General features: G+C 49.6%; 1 protein-coding gene across 12 annotated transcripts in view; it reads right to left on the bottom strand.

Annotated features, from left to right (window-relative positions):
- Window positions 1-3,182: 3,182 nt before the first annotated feature.
- The window catches only part of ZNF618 (zinc finger protein 618), a 95,396-nt gene continuing 79,371 nt past the window's right edge, over window positions 3,183-19,207 (bottom strand). For 11 of the 12 annotated variants that reach the window (XM_027666953.1, XM_027666954.1, XM_027666955.1 and 8 more), the window contains 3 exons: window positions 19,059-19,136; window positions 13,772-13,873; window positions 3,183-12,249 (listed from right to left, as the gene is read on the bottom strand). In XM_027666953.1, coding sequence (XP_027522754.1) covers window positions 10,736-12,249; window positions 13,772-13,873; window positions 19,059-19,136 — 1,694 coding nt within the window. In that variant the 3' untranslated portion in view covers window positions 3,183-10,735. The remainder of the gene's footprint in view (window positions 12,250-13,771; window positions 13,874-19,058; window positions 19,137-19,207) is intronic. The other variant, XM_027666957.1, reaches the window with a different exon arrangement.

Here is a 19,207-nt window from a genome sequence, read left to right as displayed (position 1 = left end):
GGGCTGCAAACCTCACAGGAACTGCTCTAGATCCTTCTGTGCTTGGTGCTACATGTGCTGTATTCAAGGGCTAAATTCTGCCTGGCTGCTTTCCCTGGGGAAACTTGTAATCCCTCCAGGCAGAGCTGCTGTGGGTCACCAGCAGGGCTCTGACAGTTCCTCTGTGCCAAGCAGGAGCAAATGCTCAAATCCAGGAGCTTTCCCAGGCTGGTGGCTCCCATTCCCGTGCACTGTGCACCTCCCTGTGCCTTGTGAATTCTGCACTTTGCTGGGGCTTCTAATTCCTCCTTCTGCACTGTCCCAGAGCAGGGTTGGGAGCAGGACCCTGCCAGAGCAGCCCCCTGTCTGTGCAGAGCTCACTGCCCACCCCAGGAGCACCCCGGGTACCCTGTGCCAGCCGTACCACCACCAGTCACATCTGCCCATTGCACTGCCAATATTTTTCTATTAAATGTCTTTTAAAACTGATCTCATGTTCACAGTTTCTTGTTCTTCACTGTCTTGGGGGTGCTCTTGCCAGGAGGAGTCCTGCAGCTGAACCATGCTCCCCTGCCTCAGGAGCCACAGGGAATCTCCAGCAAGGAACTTCACAAGAGAGCAGGAGCTTGGAGAAGGAGCATTTGTCCAACTCAACAGCCTGAGCAGCTCAGGGACCTGAGAGCTCTAATATGTCTCGGTGGCCCTGACCAGCCTCACCTGGGCTGCTTCCTCCACTCCCTGCCCATGGCCCAGGACCCCATTTCAGCTCAGCTCTGGCCCCTCAGCCCCTGCCCTGAGCGATGCTGTACCTCTGACTGACCTGGACTCTGACCACAGCCTGACTTCCCAGCTGGACCTCCACCCTGTCCCATCCCTACAGAGCTGCCCAGTCATTGCTGGGCTGTGTCAGACCCTGGACACCCTCTCCAGATCCTCAGACCCTGGATACCCTCTCCAGATCCTGGAGATTTGGAGATTGACTTCCCAGCTGGACCTCAGACCTGCCCCATTGCCATGAGCTTGTCCCACGATCTGACTCCACGACCTCTGGGCCTGCCCTGCCCATCCCACTGAGGGCGGTGAGACCCCCCTCAGCTCCCAGTACCCCATTCCTTAGGGAGCAGCTGCCCTGGCAGTGATGGGTGATGGAGAAGCACCAAGAGGAAACTAAAAGAACTGAGATGTTACGTGACATGATGTGGGTCATGATGTTCACCTAAAATTATGGGGGCCCAGGGCCACTCCCCCCCCACCCCCAGCTACAAACACACACTGGTACAGAGCTCTTGCCGCACCTGGGCTGTTGTTCCCTGCTCCTCTCTCTGTTCCCATATACAGGATCTCAGGATGAACAAAACTCCAGGGAAATTGCTGAAGCTCAGGTTAGAGCTGGTGAGTTCAATCAGCTTTGTTAGATCCATCAGTCCCTCTGAGATGAGAGGAAACTGGGGGATACCTCCAGCAGAGCCTGAATTTAGAGCTACCAGTTCCATTATTGCTAAAGCTAAAGTAGTTGTGACCTGTTAGGGCAGAAATTAGAGAATTGGGAAACACGGCAGGATTAGCTTAAGCCTCTTACATTCCCATTAGCAATCGTTTTTATCCTTTTAAATGGCTCTAGCAAAAAGGACAATTGAGTGCCAGGAGCCACTGGTGTGCCAAGGAGCACCATCCTCCCCTCTGCTGGGCATCCTGGCTTTACATTATCCACTTTACGTATGTAGATTTTCAAACAAATCCCAACCCCTGTCTGGCAGGACCTGAGGGCATCTGTTCTGACTGTTTACTAAAATCCCTTTGCAAACCTCCTGCAAAGCCACAGCCATTCTTACCATTATAAGCTGATAGTTGTACTTATTATTTTGGCTTATCTTCACACTTGACCAAGAGCCAAGAGTTTACCCGATGGCCAGACTCATTGTCACTCCATGTCTTTGGGTTTTGTTTTTTCCCAACTAACAAATTCACTACAAATTTCCCAATTCTGTAGCACAGTGGTTTTGTTTGGTTTTGGCTTTTTGTCTGCTTTTTGCAGAGTGGTGGGTGTAAGGTTAAAGAAACACAGAGGACATCAAAACAGGTCAAAGGAAAGGACACATGAAGGGTGATGGACATTGTACCTTAGGATTTTCCAGTGTTAAGGCCTGACTGCCTCTTTTGAGTCCTGGCCTATGTACTTGTTCCACTTGGAACAATTCCTGGTGGTCTCTGGTTTGTTTGGAGGTGGGTCCTGGAGCTCCAGAGAGTATCAGTGAGCCCCTGCATGCAGAACCAGCAGTGCCCCACTCATCAGCACATCTCTGGGACCCCTGGGACATCCTGGTGCAGGTCAAGCCTGTCATGGCCTGAGCCCAGATTTCTGTGCTCATTTTGGCTCCCACTACAAACAGCTGCCAAGGGCCTTGTCCTGGGGAGAAGGGAGGCTGCTCAGTGCCTGCTCAGTGCCCACCCAGTGCCTCTGTTCCCCTGGGGTGAAATCAAGCCCTCAGGTGGATCTGCTGGTACAGGTGAAACCCTCTGGCCCTGCGAGTCCAGGCTGCCCAGCACCGGCTGGAACAGCTGCAGAGAGGAAATCCAGCTGAGCTGACCCTGCCTCGTGGTGTGAACACCAACACCCGGGTGCAGCCCCCAAACCACCCAGCTGCCCTTGGGGTTTAGGGCCCTTCCTGCTACAAACAAACCTCTCCTCGGTGAGGGAGGAGCAGCTCATGGTGCTGGGAACTGAAGGGATGCTCCGGGAAGTGCTTTTGGGGAGCACTGGGTGCCTCAGGCTCGTGGTGCCCAGTGTGGAGTTCTCTGGATGCCAAGTTCACATGGCTTCCCACTGCCAGAGGGCAGGGTTAGATGGGATATTGGGGAGAAATTGTTCCCTGTGAGAGTATTGAGGCCCTGGCACAGGTTGCCCAGAGAAGCTGTGGCTGCCCCTGGATCCCTGGAAGTGTCCAAGGCCAGGTTGGACGGGGCTTGGAGCAACCTGGTCTAGTGGAAGGTGTCCCTGCCCATGGCAAGGGATGTGGAATGAAATGATCTTTCAGGTCCCTTCCCACCTAAACCATTCCACGATTCCATGAGATCCACCAGAGACCACTGCTGGGATCCAGGTCATTTCCATGGATGTTCTCCCTCCTCACAGCAGGACATCAGCTGGGGAATGTCCCAATCACGTGCTTGAAAAATAGAAAAGCTCAGACACTTTTCTTTTTCCTAAAGGTTGTTTTATTGTAAAACCATAAATACAACACTGACATGAAAATCCTCAAGCAACGGATGCTTTCTTACAGTTACAGTTTGTCTTCTGCCTTGGCATCAACTCTGAAAAGAATGTTGCAGAAACATGTCTCTAAGGTATTTCCAAATAACCGAGCTCTGGCCTGGAGCGCTCGGCCCCTTTGGAAGCTAAGTGGAACTATTCCTTCTCTCCTGTGGAATATTTCCATTCAGACAGCAACAGACTTGTAAAAACAGCAACATTTAAAACACCTTGATTTTTTTTTCTATAATAATCCTTTTCATTTGACGTCAGTCTAAGTTTCAAACAGCACTGAATTCATTTAGCTGTAAAAAAAACCCAACAAAACAAACCAAAAACCAAAACAAAATCCTAAAAAGAAAAAAAAAAACAACCTCAGAACTTGAGTTGGCCTCAAGCGTTTGTATATCACAATGAAAATCAGCAACTCAACCCCGTGCAATATTGCTCTCTAGTGAGTCATTTGATCCACACCAACAATACATGAGACTTCAAACAGGTTTTGTTTTGTTTATTAACACAGCAAGTGTGACATTAGATAACCTTTTAAATACAGTACATGGTACAGCGCGGGGCCAGCTGCCCGCACGTTTCCCGTTATGAAGACAAAGCCAGCGGTGGCGGTTTATAAAAATATTGTGTTGCTACAAAAGTATAAATTAATGCTACCGGTATTAAGAAATATTAAACACATAAAACTTATAAGGATTAAGAAAAATATTCATTAATACCTGTAGAAAACTCTGGCCTAAAAAAGATATTTTTTGTATATTTTTTGTATATTTTTTTTTTGTATTTTTTAAGATGACATGAGTGCGCTCACGGGCGGGGCCACGGGCGCGTCTGTGGTATTGCCTAGAACATCTGCATCTACAGAAAGGAGGGAAATGCACACGAGTTACTGAGGGAGGGAGGGCGAGAGGGACAGGAGAAGTTAATCTTTGCTTGATGAAACAACAAGAATTCAGCCCCTCCAGAGGAGGTTTGGGAAAACGGACGTACGGGCGAGGAACAGCTTCTCCTTTCAGACTGGCTGCAAACAAGGATCTCCCACGGTTGGGTTTGTCACCATGACACTGTCTGGCTACGGCGTGGACCACAATCATCACGGCCTGGGTGGTGTGTGCTACTCCGGGACCTGTCACCTGCCACCAAGGGTTCAGTTCATCCACTACCAGTTTTCCTTTTAAAGAATTAAAGAAAATAACGTTAAAGTCCCACTAAGTTTCAAGGGACCATGGAAAACAGACTGTTGCTCCTTCCAGAACACATACCTCCTCCCTTGAGTGGAAAGATCCTTCTCCATAGACAGCAGGGGGAAAATATTCCCTCCTCTCCACCCACAGCCCACTGGAAAAAAAATCCCACCCTATGCACAGACACTGCAGAGAACCACCACCAGAACCCCCAAGAGATGGGAACAAGGATTCAAGGCTGATGAGGCTGGCAATGTCTTTTTAAGGAACTTTGGCTGTAAAAAGCAAGGGTTGGACATGCCTGTGGTCATCAACTCCACCCTAAAATATACCCAACATTAAGGCTGTGCTGCTTACCCGGGTCCCACTGTCAGTGATGCCACAGCGACGGGAGAAGAAAATCCTGCCAGTCAAATCCTGCCACTCACTGGCTGATGTTGTGCATCAATGAGCCATTTAGAGCCTCATTTTAGAAGATACTCTAAAAAATTCCAACTCAGCTGCCTACAGATCAGGAAACCCCAAGGGTCTATGGATACACCATTGTACATGCGAGCAAAACTCCCTCAAGTTATAAACAAAGGACTCTGTAACAGCAAGAGTAAAAACACAACTAACCAGCCAAACTAGAACTGAAATGAAGTGGAAATCACACAAACATTCAGTAGATAAAATTAAATTTCAGGGCAACCCACTGTCATTGGTTCACCATTTCTGGCCTAGCGTAGGCAGACTCTCCCCCAGGCCTGAGGGCTGTTCCAGAAGAGCTGGGCTGGGCTTTACTGTTTGCTCAGTGACACTTCAGAAGCCCCAGGAAGATGGTGACCTGTGGCACGGGGACAGGTCCCACGCAGCGGGAACAGGGAGATCTTATTGCTACAGAGTGACAGCTTCAGAGATACCTGATATGGGACACTGGGGCTCAGCCGATGGTTCTGGGCGTTCCCAATGGATCCCACAGATTCAAGACCATTGTGTAGCACAGAAAACGCACAGCAGAAGCAGCAAAACATTGAACACTGTCCCCCAGCCTGATTCTCCACCTCGGCAGTGCAAGGGCTGACAAGACATTTGCTCCTCAACTGGTGTTTTTAATCCGCCAACTCCGTCCTTGTTGGAACCTGGCTGATGGATATACTGCAGTGCTGGGAAGGGTTTGGTGCTGCTGAGGAATGGGAGAATGGGGAGGAAGATCTTCTGGGCAGGACTGGCTTTTCCCACCCCTACATCCAGTCCCTTTTCTCTCAGCAAGGTCCAGAGCAGCCTCGTTCCCCACGGAGTGAACTCCAGGAGCTGTGCAGCCTTGCTTTCAATGACAAAGCTCAAAAAGCATTCCCCTAGGAAACTCCTCCCAGGTGAATAGATTTCTTCTCCCTGAAGAGGCTTCCAATAATCTGTCTTTAGTGTCTTTTCATTTTCATCCCTTTATTCCTAACTACTCCATAGGGCGTAACTAGTCCTTTCCTGTGGGAATGCTCACAGGAGCTCCTTGCCTCTCCCTCAGCCAGAGAGGTGCCATGAGAGATCCAAGCCTTTCCTTAGCACAGAGCAGCACTCCCAGCCCTGCTCTTTTAGTGTTGTTTGATTCATCAGTAACTTGGTGCTCCTAGAGCAGCAGGATGTCTCAGTCCCTGCTCCAGTGTCCACCATGGGCTGCTGCAGGGTCCAGAGTGGAACTGGCCCCTCAGACTGGGTGAAGCTGAGCAGACTCAGCCACCAAAACAAACATTTGTGGTAATTGTGCTAAACTGGGTTACTGCAGACAGCTGGAGGAAAACCATCCCACCCCCTGAGCCATCTCACTGAACACTGTGAACTCCACCACCACCATTTAGAATCACAGAATCACCAGGATCATCGAGTCAAACTCTTAAGTGAATGGTCTGTACGGGGATCAAACCCGTGACCTTGGCATTATTAGCACCAGCTGAGCTCACCTCTAGAGCTCAAGCCATTTCCAGAAGTATCTCCCTGCTATTTTCAGTCATTCCCAAGCGTTGAGAGTATCTGCTGCAAATTCATTTGCAAAATTCACATAAAGGTCATGACTCCCTGAGCTGCTGCTGGACGTGTTCTCTGCCCAGCAAGCGCAGATAAACCAGTGCAGGTGTTTTGTGTGGATGCTCAAACCAGTTTAGCTCAAGATTAAACTGGTTTAAACAGCAATGAATGAACAACTGAATTAGACAAAACCTGAGCCCACCGTTGGCTTTCACAGGAAGTTTTCCAGATTCACTAGTTCAAATACACCCAAAGCAGTTTCCTCAGCACAGACAGAGAGACTGGACAGAAAAGAAAGTTCACTTCCACCTGAACCTGACCCGGGTGCAAGACACCAAGCCTATCCTGCAGGTCAGACCACAACTACTGCCTGCTCCTGGAGACATGGGGAGGGGACAGATCAGGAAACAAATCTGGGCTCCATAGCCCTCTGGCTGCTGCATTCACACAGAAACAATCTCCTGAAGAGCTCTGCCTCCGTATCTCACTCTGTTTTCTAGTAACAAGGATCTTCAGACAGGACTGGAAGGCCCTTCACTCTGACAGTTCATCTGCTGGTGCTTGTCCCCCAGCTTGAAGGTCAGAACCCTTCCAAAGCCAGCTGGGAAGTCAGAAAGAGAAGGCTGCAAGGTCAGGCCCAGAGTCAGCAGCAGGAACAAGTGACTGCCTGGATGCCCCCCCCCATTTCCGTATCCCAACACATTTCTCTAGTGTGAGTAAAGGAAACCAAGAAGCAGAAGGCAAAATCCCAACATGACCTACCAGAGGATGATCCGTTTTGGGGACTTCTCCCAGCTCAAAGGGGGCAGAACCTTATGACAGCTCTGGCCAAAATCAGTCTCTTCTATGCAGCCTCCCAGCCCAGGATGGGAAGTGCTCCCTACAGCATGTGCTGCTCCACATCCCGAGGCATCACAGAGCACGAACAGAGCAGTTTGCATTGGAGCAACCTGGCAAAGAAGAGCTTCCAGAACTCAGACCTTGGTAAAGTATTTTTGCTCCCTAGAATGCAAATCCAAGCCTTGAAGATGGAAGGAGGAACAGAAGCAAAAGCTTGGCATTTAGGGTAAATACCTGTGCTACAGATGTATTTCTCTGCTTTTAATTAAGTCTAGAGTACCAGACAGAAGGGAGCCTGGGAGCAGACACAGCATGAGCAGCTCCTCTGAGCTGAACACCCAGTAACCACGCTTAGGAGTCATGAAAAGCTACAGCTTCTTAGTCTGAGTTCTGGAGGAGATTGCTCCAATTCAGGTCTTAGGTTCCATCTTGCTTTTTCAGCTGAGATTTTTAGTCTTTGGGAGAATGGCATCTACCCGACACCACGGCATGTTTGCTTAACACCCATCATTAGTGCAACTACAGCCCAAGTTGCCTTGGAGAGGACAGTTATCGGGATGGGGGAGAGGGCCAGGCCATCCCTCTCTTTGGTCAGCACAGCAAGAAAACTCCAGACCTGGTGCCAAAACCACAGTGTGAGGAGGGAAAGGAGAGATGGCTGGGAGGTCAGGGTGGCTATGCAGCCATGGTCCTGCTCCATGTGCTGGGCACAGAGGACTGCAATTTACCCAATTCTCAATGCCAGGGCTTTACACCCATGCTAACTCTGCTTTGCCTGCTTCCCACCCTCAAGGCCTCACAGATAAGAGAGTACAATGAGCCCCAGCTGGCAAATCCCACTGAAGTCATCCATCTATCCCTTGCAAAGGAGTGCTGGGGGCTGGAACTGCCTTTCCAAAGGAATATAAGGACTTTGCACATTCCCCTGAGCATCAAAGAGCCTGGGAGCTCTCAGGGTCTCTGATGAACCACACAAAAAGGTGTAACATGCCATTAGGAGAAATAACTACAAATCCTGGTCCTTGTGCCACCAGATGAGCTGTGTGGTACACACTCTGTGCCTCCAAAGCTAATCCTGCTTTGGAATCATCCTCTAGACAAGTTTTCATGCTGTCAGGTACCTGTGGGCCCAGCAGCTCACACAGCTCACTGTCAGTGGCACGAATCTCACTTAGGGCTTCTGTTTGACACTTCATTTTTGTCTCAAACAGGCTTCTCCTGCCACAAAAGTGCCAAGAGCTGTGTCACCACGGGCCCAGCTGGTGGCTGGGCAGGTAGGAGTTGTAGAGGAGAAAAGAAAACCAGCAAGAAGAAAAGGTGGCCCTATAACCAACACCTCCATTAGCCACTGCCAGGGAAATCAGATGCCCAAGTGCCTTTGCCTTGGCAGGTCCTCTTCACGTGCAGCTGGCAGTGGGGTGGCAGGCTGTATGATGTCCACAGGCAAGACTTAACATTCAGGAGACACCTGGTTTTGCCCTGATGCCAGTAACAGTGCCAAGAGGTCAACCCAGACTCAAGCCAATGGAAGACAGCTGGGTGCCAAGAGCTATCCTCAGTGACCCTGGGCTGGGGAAGATTCCAGCACCCCAACTGTGTCCCTGAGTCCCGTGCCAGTGCAGGTGTCAGTGCCTGAGAGGCTCAGGGCATCTGCACACAAAGCCTGAGAGATTTGGGTTGCTATTTCTCATGTCTTGGAACGTGCAACTTGTCTTACAGCCAGAGATGGGCAGGTGGGATCTTGGTTTAACATCTGGTCAACAGCAGCACGTCAAAGAGGCCCCCCAATCTTCCCCCCTACGTTGTCAGCCACCAGCAAACACCTCGTGCTGCTGAGGGGCTCCAGCTGAGCCAGTCCCTCCTCCTGACCCTCCTGTGCACTGGGACTGCAGCTCCTGGAAGCAGGAGAGACTACTGAAAAAATCACAATTGGCTTCCATTCTCCTCCAGGATATCAGTCCCAGTGGTGAAAAACAGTTTGGCACCAGAGGCTGGGAATTGTCCAAGAGGCACCAAACCTGACAGAGATGCAGGAGCTGTGCCTGTGGGCAGGAAACACCACAGAGCACTGGCCCTGGGGGACAGCAGAGTGACTGAGATGGCTCTGGGTTATGATCATCTCCAATTGCATTTGGGGTGAGCCAGGACGTGGGAACGTTTCAGGGCCCATGGCCTTCCCAGCTAGAACGAGTCAGCAACAGAACAAGTAGTGTAATGCACTGTAGGTATCAAAAAGACATTCGTGCCACTAGAGGAAACCATTCCAAATAAAAATGGGAAGATATTCTTTGCACTCAATCAGGAGCACTTACATTCAGAAGGATCTTTGAGCCCATGCACTTCTCTAAGCTTCCTTCAAACCCCAGTTTGACAAAACTAATGAGCTTTGTTCCCCTGAAAAATCATACACCTTGGTTTGTCCTTGGCATTGGGAAAGTTGGTTTGTGTGTAACTGAGACACTTTTAAACAAAAAAGTTCAGGTAAAACGGTTCTCTGGCAGACCTGACAAGCTCACTAGTGGCCCACAGCCATCTGTGCTGTCACCACTTTTCCTGGTTTCTAGGCTTTTCTGTATAAACAACTGCTGTGGTTCCCATAAGGATACTATTTAATTGCAAATGGGCTACTCTAGAACAAGTCTGAGAATGCCTGATGCACAAAATTCACAGAAAAGCTAATTAACACCAGGAATTCAGAAAAGAAGTTCTGCTGTAGAAAAATAAAGCCAAGAAACTTTACAATGACAGACATTTTCTGCCATAAACCATTTCTCTTAGTTTGAAATCAAACTTATAATCACTAGCTACCACATTAAACTCAAAACTGGGAGTGGAGGCAGAAGAGTAACTTTTGGTTTTTTGGAAAAAAGCATACATGAAAAGGATAAAAATAAAATTAAAACCCAAAAACCTTCAAGTCTCCCTTCCCTGATTTCTAAAGGTCCCAGTGTTGGTAGAACACAGCTGCCCTGATACGTGCACCAGGTGCCAGGAAGGCCTCAGCCAAGTGCCCTCAAGGTGTACAGTTATTCAAAGGAGCAAAGTCCAGTGCAGAACTGGTCTGTTCAATGGAGTCTGATTATCCATGGCAAGATGGCCCAGGGGACAAGAGGAAAGGTGGGGTGGAGGAGAAACAAAAGAAACTTCAAGTCACTTTAGATCTCAGCTGCCTGAAGACTTTAGAACATCAGCCTCCCATTCGTCTGCCCACTTGAAAACATTAGAAAGTCTGTCAAGTCCACACACTATCTATGGAAAGGAGCACGTTCCTGGCAGAGGGCTGTCTCTCTCCCATGCTCAGCTTTCCTTTCAAACTTAATTTTATATATATTTATATTTTTATATATATATAAAAAAGCACTTGGTTTCCAGGGGCATTCATAATGAGGTCCACAGTGTTTAGAACTTAAAATTCTTTTTCTTTGTTTGGAACAGTGTTTTAAAGTTTTGTTTTAATTAACAGACAGTCTTAAAGCATGTTGGACTTCAAAAACATGAGTTTGTTCATGTCTTCTGGACTGAGTAGCCGTCTCCTTTTGATCAAGAGAGCCTGCTCACACATATTTACACATTCGCTCCTGGCACCCACAGCAGGCACTGCTAAGAGCCAAAAGGCCAGCTTGGCTAGTTTTGTATGCTTTTGGGTAACACACGACCAGTACTGAAACAGGTCAGGGGTGGCCTGGAAGAGAGGTTCTTGCAAATAATCATAGACTTCATTTTTCCCGAACCAATCTTCTTCCTGAGCTGCTGTGGCTTCCCCTGCTGCACGAGGCTTCTTGGTTGAAGGTTCAAATTCTGTTTCTTCTGCCCAGGACTCTTTCACCTCATTGATCAACTCACAGACCTTGCCAATGATCTCTTCATGCTGGTATGGCGGGACGGGCCGCAGCTTCTGCTGAGGGTCTAAGATCATGGCTACCTTGTGTGCTGAGTGAACTTTGAAGTTCTCCTTCAGCGCCTCCAAGAAGAGGTGGCAGAGTTTGCTGACCACGCCAGCATCGTTAGCTTTGGAAGTGAACAGTTTCTCCAGTTTGACGTAGGTGGGCAGGACCAGCTGCAGGGTGGGCCGGCTCTCGTTGCTCAGCTCGATCACGGCCTGTTTCACCGGAGCCAGGATGGCTGCCAGGTTGCTGAGCAGGTGCTTGTTCAGGTTTTGGATGAGGTTCATCTTCTTGGCCCTGCTGTAGAACTCGCAGATCTGCTCGTAGCGCTCGTGGACAAGCAGGAGGGAGTCGGTGACTGAGTTCCAGCAGGGCGGGGGAGAGGTCTCTTCCAAGGAGCCAAAGGTCTCCTTCGAGAGGCCCGTGGATCCCGCCAGATCTTCACAGACATTCAGGAGCTCGATCACCTCGTGCATATTGCGAGCCTGTAGTGTTCTCTTGTTGAGCACACTCTGTACCACCGAGTTCAAGGCACAGGCCGAGCAGCGCAGGCACATGCCCGCCTTGGAGAACGCCGAGGAGTTGACTTTGCAGTCTGTGACATACACCGTCCTGATCTCCGACATGACAAACTCCGACAGCACATTCTGCACCCAGTGGTGGATAAAATCACCATTGTCTCGAATGTCTACACCCTTAATTCCCAGGACGTAACTCTTGATGTGGTTGCCCTCCACCTGGTAGGCGGTCAGGATGTAGCAGGAGTCGGGGCCGACGCTCTGTGAGTGGCAGGTGACCCCAATGCCCAGGCAGGCGTTGCTGCCCAGGGCGCAGGTGACCTTCACCTTCACCTGGTTGTACATCCGAGGCAAATGCTTCAGAGCCAGTGTGTTGAAATTGCCCAGGATCTCGGTGACAGAGAAGGCACCGTAGCGAGCCCCACTGTCCACCAGGGTCTGTGCCAGCTTGATGAACTCCTTCCCGCTCACCACGCTCAGCACCCCGAGGTCAGTGCACATCACCCGCAGCAGCCTCTCGGCGATGTTCTGCCGCTCCTTCTCCGGGATCGCGCTGTTCCCCATGGAGCCGCTCGCGGATGCTGCAGGGAAACACAAGCGAGGCGAGAAAGCACTGCATGAGCTCCTCTGCAACTGGAGAGGAGGAACTCACAAAACAATCCTCAGAGACCCCAAAGAGGTGGAACATGCCCAGATGATGGAAGAGATACCTCCAACCCTGGATTTGTTTCCCCCAAGGTTTCTGGATAAGGAACCTCGAGGGACAAGCTCTTGCTCAGAGCAGCAAGATGCTTATCTGCATGGTGTCTCTGGTGTGGGGACAGACAGAGTCCACACTGCTTCCAATCCAGTGCCTCACCTGATGGCACCTCACCTGATGGCACCTCAGTGCTGCTCAATGAGGAACTGCCTAGGTAAGTTATAATCATGTTTGCTATTCATGTCTACAGGTCGACGGTCACAGCTTAGCCCAGATGGAAAAATGGACATAGAATCATAGTATCACAGACTGGTTTGGATTGGAAGGGACCTTAAAGACCATCTTGTTCCACCCCCCTGCCATGGGCAGGGACACCTTCCACTAGACCAGGTTGCTCTAAACCCTGTCCAACCTGGCCTTGGACACTTCCAGGGATGGGGCAGCCACAGCTTCTCTGGGCAACCTGGGCCAGGGCCTCACCACCCTCACACGGAACAATTTCTCCCCAACATCCCATCTAACCCTGTCCTCTGGCAGTGGGAAGCCATTTTCCCTTGTCCTGTCCCTCCAGGCCCCTTGTCCCAAGTCCCTCTCCAGCTCTCCTGGAGCCCCTTTAGGCCCTGGAAGGGGCTCTCAGGTCTCTCTGGAGCCTTCTCTTCTCCAGGTGAACACCCTCAGCTCTCCCAGCCTGGTTCCACAGGAGAACATCTTTCCACTGTTGTGAGTTGGTTCTCTTCTTTGAGACTGTTATTTTAAGAGCAATTGCTCCAGTGAAGCATCCAACATTTTCCACCATCTCAAACAGTGCTGAAGCCCAAGTTCCCATTTCTTCCCTGATCTTCATCAACCCTGATTTCAGACAATATTAATGTCATTTTTGGCCATACCAGAACAAAAAAAGCACCACAGTTTTATATCCCCCTTTCCCCTGGCTGCTCAGCTCAAGTGCTTTGGAACTGATTTCCCTGGGCTGTATTTTCCCTTTTCCCATTGTGAAGCACAAGGCCATGGGAGGAGCTGGGGACAAAGCCAGAGAGCAGTTGTCTGCCAGCACAGGGACCGACATGTTATGCCTATGTCATGCCAGGATGACCAGATTAGTTTTTTAACTCCAGGTTGGGAAGTCTGACCTTGGATCAGAAGTTAATTTCTTCCAGGGGTTCCCAAATGCATCTTCCTCACAAACCTTCCCAACCACCTCCCAGGGTTCTTTGTGCACACGAGTGCTCCTGTAACAGGAAGCGGTGCTTTGCTCTGCCAGGCAGGACATGAATTATGGATGAAATCAAGTGCAGTTCAGTGAGGACTAGGGCCTTGTGCAGTGCCCATCACTGCTGCACCCTCTGAGTCACTGTTGTAATGGGACAGTTAAGCCCAGGATGAGGAGTGAAGGTGCTACGTACTGTTGTTGGCATTATTTCTTTGGAGCTGTGGTTTCCACTTCTCTTCAACCACAGGGAGAGGTGACCTGGGCTGGCTGGAGGCAATGTTGTTCTCATTGTCAGCTGTGGGGCAAGAGATAGGCAAGGTTTAGAAGCACAAGATGATAAATGCTTAAAGCACAAAACCCAGGAAACTATCCATGTGCTCAGCAGTTCCTTAGGGTTCCCTTAACTAAGGTGACAACAAGCTACTACACTCTCTGTAGTTCTCAGGCAGTTTTCGGTGAGCTGGTACAGCACCCTCAGAAACCTTGAAACTGTCTCTGGACTCACAACCTGCCACCTACCCAGATGTAGCTGCAATGGCTTTTTCTGTGCATCAGGGACACTGATGTCATCAGCACACCTTGAGAAATGTCTTCTGATGAGCTGAAGCTGCATCTCAAGAGGAATGGAAGTTCCCTGTGCAGCCTGACTTGTTTAATTTTGTTGCTTCCAAAATGACAGGAGGTAAAACAGGCATGGATCCTTCTTTTCCCTTATTGCCTCTTCCTGCACTGTAGGCAGCTGCCCTTTTCTCTCCTGTGAAGCACTTGGTTTTTCAAGCTGTGTTCAACTCCTCTGGATCTAAGGATCTCATTACAATCTTTATATCTGGTTTCCTTCCCTGAAGAGAGTGGGCCAGTCTCCTCAAACTGCAAACACAAAGCCAAATAACCAAGAGTCTGGAGTGTGACCAAAGATCATCCCACCCATGGCTGCAAAGACACCAACTGCCCCCAGTGTGCTTGTGTTCCCATTTCTGTGTATGGAACTGGGCCAAACGCTGTCAATCTGATGGGATCTTTCAAGGAAATGCAGGCAAGATCAGTAAATTCTCCATTATATCCATGTTTTTTCCTTTCCTGTGCCCCAAGAACTTCTCCCCACCCTCTAGAGGAAATTTTCTAGTTCTTAGTATGCTTCAATCTGAAATGGTGATCTGAAATAGGCTGTGAAGCAACACTGAAGTGCACAAAGAAATGAGGTGGAAGAAGCAGCAGAAAGATGAAGAGACTGATGACCAGGCTGAACAGAAGGATGGAATTGAACACAAAGAAAACAGAATAGGTCCTTTTTTCACCACAGCTGGACTTGTCTCACCTAATTTTGGACATCTTGTTAGACACACCCCTCTTCAAAGTGGCCTTTTACACTCAGTGGTGCAAACAAGACTCACAAGAGCCTCTCATTCCTCCAGGCAGAACTAGAGCCTCTTGTACTGTAAGGTCATTGGTGTGAACTCACTGGAGTCACTGACTTCTGCACTGATTACTCAGGGGGTCCAGGCTGGCCTGGACACACCAGCACTCAGTGCAGTGACTCTGCCCTGTGCTCCGACAGCAGAGCATGAGCTTGAGCAGGGCCTGGAGCACACACAGCTCTGCAGCCAGGCTGCTCTGTCCATCAGGACACTCAAGAGAGGGCAAAGCTGCTCTTCTCCACGTGTGCCACCGACCTGGGAGAGAAGGGAGACCAGCAGTGATGCAATGGAGCTCCAGTGCTCTCCTCCTTACAGGTAAGTCCTTTCCTCTGAGCAGCTCTGACATTCACAGACCTGCACATCAACAGCCACAGGCTGCACAGCCGCACAGCCACAGTCTGGGCACTGCACTGGCACAGGCTGGATCAATACCTAAGAGCAATCCAGGACGTGACAGGACCAGGGCTAACTCGAGGACTGCCTCGAGGTCTGTGTGTGCCCAGGGAATTCCCTGGTCATGGTGGGTACCTGGGGAGCACTGCCATACTCAGGCTGCAGCCACAAGTTGGTGTTTGCAGGTGTGGAAGAGATATGAAGAGCAGGAGGCACTCCAGTGACCAGTATGACACACCACCTTTCCCCCAGCATCTGCCCAGACTAATTGCTCTTGGGCTAATGTCACCAGTGTCCTCAAATCCAAGCATCTGTGGGTGGGAAAAGGAAAATGCTGGACATTGCCTACTAACTTTGGTAGGTAACTTCATGGTTCAGGCCTTCCTTGTCTTGGTGAGGATAGGTAGGGGTAGAAACCCTCTGTATTTCCTCACCATAACTCTTTTATCTATTTCCTAACAATAGGAGATTTATTATATACAAATATCTGCTGGCATTCAGTACGGCATTAATGAGATTTACGCATTTCAGTCTCATCTTCCTTATCAGGCAGTCTGTGAACTACACAGATCATGGTTCTTTAATTTCTCTTCATGCCTCCAATCCTTTAATCCAGGTTCAGCCTAGTCGTCCTTTTATTTTTTCAGGCCTAGATTGTCGGAAGGGCATTATATGGCAGCACTCGACCTGAACAAAGTACTCTAAAGGGAGTCAAAGCTGTATATTGTACAGTGTAATTACAGAACAAATTCCTCTGCCTGGTGTTCTGCTGTTCTATTTCTGCCTTTCAGCACCCAATTTACATTCTAATTGCTTCTCCTCACTGTGTAGCTGCTTTATGGAGCTATAATCTCTCCTTATTACCTTCCAGTCTCCACACTCAGCCCTTGGAATGACTCTGTGTTCCTGGTTTTCTTCTGCAGGCCAGCAGCACGTTCCCTGGCCTCAGTCCCTCGTGAGGGGTTCAGGGGAAGCAGCACAGTCAGTTGGAAGAGATCAGCCCTTTGCATCACACACGACAAGCCCAGCTGGGCTCCTGAACACATTAACTGAGGGACTATTTGACCCATACAGGTTTCTTGTATCCCTGCACCCCCGTAATGAAATATTCCTTGGGGCAGGCATATGGACCGAGCTAAACTGCCCCTGTGTCAGTGTCCCCAGCCTGTGGATCCTGAGCCACCAGTTCTGCTGACCCCTGCAAAGTCCCTGCACTCCCAGACTTCAGAGATGTTGGGCCAACCTGCTCTTGGATATGGAAATAATAGAATCACAGAGTCATGGAATTGTTTAGGTTGGAAAAGACCATTAAGGTCATCAAATCCGAACATCAGCCCAGCACTACCACCATGATCACCACTACACTAAACCATGTCCTTGAGTTACCTGGGGGAAGACACCGACCCCCACCTGGTTCCAACCTCCTGTCAGAGCAGAAGGCAACAAACCTCTGCCAGAGTAACTCAAGCTGTGTGTGGTCCCCACTGTGCTCTGCTCATGTGCACCACCCAGAGCTGGACACCCATCAATGCTGGGTGTAGTTTTCACGTCTCTCCACTTTGCTTTGCCCTCATCCCACAGCAGCACGTCCTGCACCCATGGCCCCGGCTGCCCACGGAGGGGGGGAAAGGCTGCTGCCCCCTCCAGAGGAAGAGGTGTGAGCACAGGGCTGCCAAGCAACACACACAGAGATGCCACAGGAGGGGACAGTGGCTTTCACATGGGACAGCCTCTTAAAGGGGACAGCCACTTGAAGAAGACAGGGTCAGGCTCACTGTCACTGTACTGGTGAGACACTCGGGAAGGAGCAGCCAAGCAGAAGACAGGGACTTGCAAACAGAGTAGGGAGAGATGAGAAAATAGTTTAACAAGAGTAATCTTGAGCTGGGGAGAAGGGATTTACCCATTCATACAGCTCTGCAGGATACAACTGTACAGGAGTCAGATCACAGACACACCTGATCCCTCCAGCCCTGTTCTGTGCCCAAAGGAACCCGGGTGAACAATCACAGAACCACAGACTGGTTTAGATTGGAAGGGACCTTAAAGATCATTCCGTTCCACCCCCTGCCAGGGGCAGGGACACCTTCCACTAGCCCAGGCTGCTCCAAGCCCTGTCCAACCTGGCCTTGGACACTTCCAGGGATGGGGCAGCCATGGCTTCTCTGAGCAACCTGTGCCAGGGCCTCAGCACCTTCCTTGGAGCCCTCCTCATGGGTCACTTGTAAAGAAGAGAGAAGGAGGAAGCTGCCAGCAGCACCGGATTAAGATTTCCAACAGCTCACACCCTGCCTGTGAGCTGCCATTCTCCCACTGGACTCCTCAGCTTGGTCTCTCCTCTGCAGCTCCACTACTCAGTGCCACCAAGAGCTGAAACTCAAAATGTTGCATTTCAGTGCCAGAGTCCAGAGCAAGGAACAGGATGGTCAGGACACAGTGTGGAGGCCGCAGAAACTGCCACAGAGAACTAGCAAGTACAGACCCCAACACCACAGGGTGACGGCAGCCCTGAGTGGAGCTCCACTGCTCCTTGGGGTAACAGAGTCCCATCACTGCACAGGAACCAGCTCATGCTCTCACAGAAACCAAAACTCACGCCTTCTCCAAACAAATCACTCTAAAAGTTTCTTTGTAACGTTATATAGATGATAAATAAATCAGATGCTGAACACACCCAAAGCCTTCATTATCATTTGCCAACAAGAACTGAATTGGATAGAGGAACCTCATGGATGAAGAACTCTAGGAGCACTATTAAAATTCGGACTCCAGCTAAACCACAGAGCAAGAAAGAATTTTCATTAGAATTATTGTTACAGAATGGAAAATACTCTTTTTCTCAAACCACCTGTCCCCCCTTGCCACTCTCCTCAGGGTCTGCATCAAATCTGCATCTCAACAGAGCAGCTGTTTGTTGGAGACCACAGGTCTGTCAAAGGGCATTTAATTGTTTTTAAACCTGTGTTAGTTCCCCTGAATTTTTGTTGAAGAGAAAAAAAAAAAGAAAAAAATCTGCCAATATAAAAAAATCTCCCATTTCTGCATTTTTTAATGTGCTGAATGCTGTCTTTGAAAGAGCTCTGGCTTTGAAATTTTAAAATCATCTCCTATGTATCAAGACAGAAAAAACCCCAGTGACTTAGAAACAAAGTACTGGAATGATTCCTCAGAATTTTCTTTTGTAGGAAGCTGTGAGGGAAATGAACACAACTGCTGAGAATTCTTCTTCTGAGAATTTCAGTCCTTTGCAGAACTCCAGGAGACACAAGCACAGGACTGGACTTGTGTGGACAAAGGCTCTGCTGCCCTGCAAGTGTTTTTGGTTTATTTGCTTCCATGAGAACTACCTCTTTGGGAGGAGGAGGGATTTAACCTGCTGCAGGATCTTATGCATTGAGGATTCTCTACCTTTGGATAAAGGGCATGAGTAGTGTGATGTGCTCTTTGCTAGAAGGGCATGATCCTCCTCTTCTATGGAAAGGAGCAATATTTAGGATGTACCCTGAGCCTGCGTGCTGTAGCCTTTGAGGGTCCAGATTTGCTGCAGGTGAAATGACTGGGGCTTTGGGAAGGGGGAGCACAGAGAGCCCTGTGGACACACACGGGGGTCAGCACAGGCAGCAGCACAGAATTGAACTCTCCGCCTGCAGCGAGTCCAAGTGCCCAGCTTACCTGCGTGGGACTGCATGTGCTCCAGGAGATTGTTATAAAACTGGAACTGGATTCCACAAGCTCCACAGGTGTAAGGCTCTGTTTGGGAGAAATCAGTTCAGAAGAATTACACAGAGTATGCAGGGAAGCAGCACACGTGCACACTGCAG

This window comes from Corapipo altera, unplaced genomic scaffold (assembly GCF_003945725.1).
Source record: "Corapipo altera isolate COAL_440 unplaced genomic scaffold, ASM394572v1 93, whole genome shotgun sequence".
Lineage (NCBI taxonomy): Eukaryota > Metazoa > Chordata > Aves > Passeriformes > Pipridae > Corapipo > Corapipo altera.
Note: the sequence above shows the minus strand (reverse complement) of the source record. Positions and strands in the feature narration are given on the sequence as shown.